We start from the raw sequence: 6,089 nt of genomic DNA, 5'->3' as shown, positions 1-6,089 counted from the left end.
GCACAATTCTCCGTGGGAACGATATTATTTTTAAAACTATACTACTGTGACCCGTGCACTTGCGGAAGCTATTTCATAGCTAACACATCATCTACCAGGTCTCTATGGGTTGATTCTACCAAGACCTAGGGGTTCATCTGTTTGGGCTTTAGGCCTAGTCATAAATTTGGGGATTAGGGTGTTTTTAATTTAGTTGGGCTTATGTTTTCTATGACACTCGCAATTTCTTGACGTCAGAATTTCTATCATTGATGGAATATTCTAACGAATTTGAAGATTCCTTAGGTAAGGAAATGGTGGTAAGAAGTGTATGATGTTTTCAAAATATATGAAAAAAAAATATTTTAGTGGTTTTGCTCAAAGAAAAGTTTTAAGAACTTTTGAGCAGAAGGAACTTCGGCAGCCGAAAGATGGAACTTCGGCAGCCGAAGTCATTTTAACTGTTCAAATTGATTTTGGGCAGAATTGACTCTGGCAGCCGAAACTATGACTTCCGGCAACTAAAAGTCCCTCGATAAGTGATGGTATAAAAGGCCCACAACTGGTTTTCTGACCCAAAAATGACTTGTTTTCTCATTCCTCTTTCTCTTTCAACTTGGCACACATGAAAAAGGCTATCTAAGGAGATTTTCTTAGCTATTGCACATGGTGAAGCTTGATTTCTTCTTCAGGGAAGCTTGGTGGACATGGATTGAAGTTAGAGCTGTCAATTCACTTTTTTCTCCTTTTCAAAGAAAAGACATAATTCCTCTTTCTTTTGGTCCTTTAGAGAAATTCAAGTACACTTAAGCATATGAGTTTGTTGGATTTTGAATTGAATGTGATTATTAAATGGTTTTAAGTTTTAATCTTGGAAAAAGTTGCTTGTTGAGTTTTTTGAAAGAAAGTATGTTTTTTTTTTTATGTGTTTTGGTTATTTGATTGGTAAAAGAAGTATTGTTCTTGTTTATGTCTATTCCAAGTGTTTATGGATCTAGAATACTTAGTTTCCTTAGTTAAACCTAAGGATTTCTTGTTTTTATGTTGATGAAAGTTTGATGGAACCTTGAATATTAGTTTGTAAGTGTTGCATGCGAGCTTGGAGCATGGATTCAAGTTGTTCTAGGCCTTGGGAATGTGTTTATGTGTTTGAATTGTGATTTGAAGCTTTGGGATATGTTTTGGAGGTTTTGGGAAGAAGATTTCTGCTGTTTTTGACTTGGGAATTTTGGAAATTCCCAGGTTTGGTCGTCAAATACCATTGTTTCGACAGTCGAAGCATATAGTTTCTTAGAAAAATCTAGAGAAATTCTAGGTTTAGCAGCCGAAGTTCAAGCCTTTGGCAGCTGCAGTGGCTACTACCCAAAATAGGCACCCAATGATCAAAGGTTCGGCAACCAAAGTCTAAGACTTTGGCAATCGTACTTGATTCTGCCAGCTTTATTTCTTCTTTGATTCTAAGGTTCAAAAACATGATTTTATGATTTTTAAGGGCCTAAAATAAGATGTTTGATATTTGTATAGAGTTCTAGAGTTTCGAACAACTCATTAGGTTCCGATGGTTATAGGATTGAACTTGAGGGTTTCAGGAAACTAAGAATCCAAGGTTAGCTACTGTTTGTGATAGGTGGTTGATAGTCTATAAGAGGTGAGTAATTCTAACCTTAATAAATGTAACTTGTTAAATTCAACTTATAATCATCCTCATTTATCAAGTCATATTTATTTAGGGTGTATGTATTTAGAATGTAAATATATTGCATAATTGGATAATTTTTTTATGGTGCATGATGGATTATGGATGACCCATTGACTCCCTTAATGTTTATTACCATGTAATATTATATATATTATGGATCCATAAAATCTAAAAAGAGACCTTATAATACCTCTTGATGCATGACACATGTCATGTTATAAGCAGAAGTTCTGAGGAGGCTCTGTATGAGCCGGACATATTGGATTAGGGGAGTCAATGGTGACATGTCTATCCTATGTAAAATGTTTATAATGTGAAAACTCATCTAAATGATGTATATGTATGAAATAAATGTGATAATTAATGTGTTTAATTTACTCACTGAACCTGTGTAAGCTCACCTCTTTTCCCTAACCCAAGGTGTAGGAGTATAGGAATAGAAGAGTTTTATGGAGCTTGAGCAGCAAGGATAGTTGTGAAGTGTTTAAATGTATATTTTATGATTAGTGGACATATAATATGTAAAGGAATAATTACTCTATTGGTGTTCAAGTTTAATAGATGTTGTTATTAAGCATAAGTAATGTAATTATGTACATTTTAAATCTAAGCTAACTCCTCATGTGAGAATGTATGTATGAACCAATTATATATTAGTATTTTATGTATAGAAAGGTTCAAATTCTAAATGGATTTTTATGATGATGATGATGAATGAGAAATTAAAAGTGTAATGGATTTGGAGTATGTTTGGATTGTGAGTTATAGGATTATGTTCATGATTAACAGGTTTTTAGGCTTGCTACGGGTTCCGACAGCTTTAAGCTGACCTCATCCCTAGCGCTAGTAATGGCCTCTGATTGAGTCGTTACATTTTCTATGAGTCTTGGATTTCTTTTTTACTAGGCCTCTGCCCTTTACTGTTTATTTGTTTATAGGCTCATCTTTAAAATAAAATAACAAAAAATGATCTTTTCTAGTTTTAGAGCCTGTTTGGCATTGCTGCTGGAACTATTATTGAAAAAATTATTTTTTTAAATATACTAGTTAAAGAGTATTAAAAAATAATTTAAAATTAAATTTGATAAGTTTTGATCATAAGAACACTAAAATAATAAAACTGTTTTTTTTTTTCAAATTACTTTTTTTAATAGCATATAAAATAATATTTTTATTAAAAAAATAGTTTAGCCCATTGACTTGGTTGTTTGAAAACTCCATTTTGTTTTCGTGGTTTTGTCCAACATTGTTAGCTTTTTGCTAATGAAATCGACGGAGCCTTCTCCACGAAGCAATGGGTGGGGAGTGGGCGAATTTTTGAGTTTCGTGGTGAAGAGGTGCAGGGGATTATGAGAATGTGGTGTGGGATCCAAGGGGTTATTGTCTTGTCTCCTGGTCCTTGGCTTCACTTCTTTAGGAGGTTCAGCTGGGGTTAACGGTTTGTGCATTGGTTCTTGCTTCTCCAGCTCAAAAGGTGGTTTGTGATCTGGCTTTGTTTGTCGGAGGCCTGTGAAACAGAGTTGGTTTGTGCATCAATCTTACGTCAAATCAAAAGGAAAACAAGTCCTTAGAAGTGTGGGTTTTGTTAGCTGGGATGCTTTGAATATATAATTCAGTTTGAGTTTTTCTGTTTACTCAAACCATTAATATATAACTTACAAAATTTCTACTTGTATATATTGTAAGCCCTACAAGATTGTATTTTAATTTTTTTTTTTTTTTACAAAATCCAAATTAAAGATGTGTTCAGGTTGCTTAGAACCTTGCATATCATTGACAAAAGCTTTAGTGATAATTAAAAGATCAAGGAGGGGCAAAGGAGATCAATATTGAAGATATCCAACTTTAGCAAGATATCCAACGCAGTCCTTGCAAACGAAAATATCATAGTGATGCAAAATACAATTAAAAGCTAAGATAAATTTAATCAAGCTCTATAAGCTAAATTAAGGATAAACCTCAATGATGGATCTTAAACCTAGCATGGGGTTTAACTTATAGTCGCTAAAACCAGCATCGAAAAAGAGTTTAGCCCATTCTTTTTCATTTCTCTCTTGTCCAGTAAGTAAGGCCATCATCTGCATATCAAAGAAGAGTTGTGTTTCCATGGTATCCTCATCTTTTTGGCGGCTTCCTATCACCATGTCTATGATAATTAACTTCCCTCCTCCTCTTCCTTTAATGGCTTCTTTACATTGCTTCAATATCTTCACACATTCTTCATCACTCCAGTCGTGTAAAATCCACTGCTCATCATTACAGGGGAAAAAATTAGACTTTTATCTATCAGATTCAAAACAAGTTATCTTTACTAAAATATGAATTAATCGAGTCATATAGATTATCAGGAATTTAACCTTTAATGTGTTTTTGAATTTTTTAAGTTTTTTTTAAATTAAAATAAATTATAGGTCATTTTAGATCAAATAGTAGATTATTTAAGTTCGCAGGTTGGGCTTGCCCCATTAAAATTGGTTTGAAAATTTGAGCTTCAAACTAGTGTAGAATTGAACTTCTCTACGAGAATCTTCAAACTGAACTTTTAGCCAATTGGACCAATGATCAGATCTGGCCAATTATTCACTGGTGAGATAGGGCGGCTACAGGATCCCCGCAGCTTCTCTTTTCTGAAGAATAATTTAATATATTCTTAACAGTCCCCAAGAAATAAGAATAATCTAATATATTCCAACAGTCCCCAAGAAGTTAAGTGGCAGCTACAGCATACCAGGAATGAAAATCAGAGAGAAGGGTAAGACTTACCTTCAGTAAAATTGCATCGGAAGGAGGAATCTCCTCAAACATGTTGCCTCCAACATACTTCAAGTTGTCAGTGCCTTGCAGACCAGCCACCACATGCGGGAGATCAAACACAATGCAATCCAACTGAGGGAATGCTTTAGCTATGGCTTTAGCCACGGTTCCTGTTCCACCCCCAACATCAACCAATGACTTCAGCCCCTCAAACGCTCCCTCACACTCATTGATCAGCACATGCATAACGAGCCTAGCATCACTAGCCATTGCTTCGTTAAATAAATCGTTGAGCTTGGGTTCATGTCCAGCATACTCCCAAAGTGTCCTCCCATGAGCCGTATTAAATGGGGTAGGATCATCGTTTAGGAACCAAGTGCTCACATAATGCCATGGTCTTGTTAAAATAGGATCAAGCACGGCCATCAAGAACGGCGTGACACTCAAGGGGTTGTCCTTGAGGAGGAGCTGAGATGCACTGGTGAGAACATACCCTTCTTCTTGATCATCATCTTCACTGATTTTTGCTTGAGCAAAGAAACCAGAGTGAACCAAAAGGCGCATTAGGCGAGGTATACAGCGAGCTTTGGCTGGGTGGACAGGTAAAGAAGAAATAAGCTGGGAAAGGGTAATGGGTTTGCCATGGTTGTGGATCACATCTGGGATTCCTAATTGAATTGCACATTTAAGGGACATAGAGTTGATGAAGTTAAAGATGTGGTTCCATACATGAGCTTGAGCTTGAAGAAGCTCAGCATCATGATTTGCATCAGCCAAATTGACCATCTTTTCAGGCTTTCTTGAGGAAGTGTTTATGATAATTTGGTATGGTTGATGCAATACTAAGAACAATATATAGAGTGCTGATGGGTGGATAACTTCGATACTTCATTTGATTTGGTGTAATATTATATATTGACCAAAATAAATATTTATTTTATATTACATGTTTTTCAAGTTGAGCTCTACACAGAGTCATGGAATTTACAAATAAAAATGTACTCGTTATCGCTTTTCGCGTTGTTAAGTGAACGTGATGCGTTGGTGGTTAGGGTGAAAAAGACCTGAAAATGGGCCCTTTTTTTAAATTATAATATTTTATTGACCAATAAGGAAAAACTAAAAAAATTTCAATTTAAATCTAGATTAGCATACCATAAAAATCTGGTATAAAATTAGAATTACGAGTATTACAAAGAAAATTCGAATGCTGAGACCAAATAATGGGACTTGCATAGAATAAGGTAGTTTAACTATGAGCAGCGATAAGCAACCATCCCTGAACGCCGACAGCCCTCGAAGAAACTGCCCATTTGCATCCCTTAACACAGCATCTTTACTATAATTATTATAATCTTTTTTACTATAATTAACAATCAATTTTTACCTGTAAACTTTCATGTGTTTTTTGAAAAAATTATTATTTGCTTCCAAAATTTTTAAAATAAAAATTTTATTTATAAATTTTATTTTTTTAAATTACTATTTTTCCTCTAATATTTTTATATTTTTTTTCAACTTTACACTTTTATGTAAATTTTGTTTATAATTTTTATATTATTTAATTTTAAACTCTTAATATTATATATTTTTATTTTAACCTCTATGCTTTTGTCAATATTTGATATCTGGTACAGTGTCAGCATCAGCCATGCTC

The 6,089-nt window shown here is 34.4% G+C and overlaps 1 protein-coding gene across 1 annotated transcript; it reads right to left on the bottom strand.

The window, feature by feature from the left end:
• Positions 1 to 3,555: 3,555 nt before the first annotated feature.
• LOC110662125 (trans-resveratrol di-O-methyltransferase) lies at positions 3,556 to 5,311 on the bottom strand. The gene is made up of 2 exons (XM_058128371.1): positions 4,442 to 5,311; positions 3,556 to 3,924 (listed from the first exon to the last, which is right to left on the bottom strand). The coding sequence occupies exons 1-2, from the start codon at positions 5,216 to 5,218 to the stop codon at positions 3,625 to 3,627; spliced, it is 1,077 nt and encodes a 358-aa protein (XP_057984354.1). The 5' UTR covers positions 5,219 to 5,311; the 3' UTR covers positions 3,556 to 3,624.
• Between the last annotated feature and the right edge of the window lie 778 nt (positions 5,312 to 6,089).

Source organism: Hevea brasiliensis, chromosome 10, assembly GCF_030052815.1.
Source record: "Hevea brasiliensis isolate MT/VB/25A 57/8 chromosome 10, ASM3005281v1, whole genome shotgun sequence".
NCBI lineage: Eukaryota > Viridiplantae > Streptophyta > Magnoliopsida > Malpighiales > Euphorbiaceae > Hevea > Hevea brasiliensis.
Note: the sequence above shows the minus strand (reverse complement) of the source record. Positions and strands in the feature narration are given on the sequence as shown.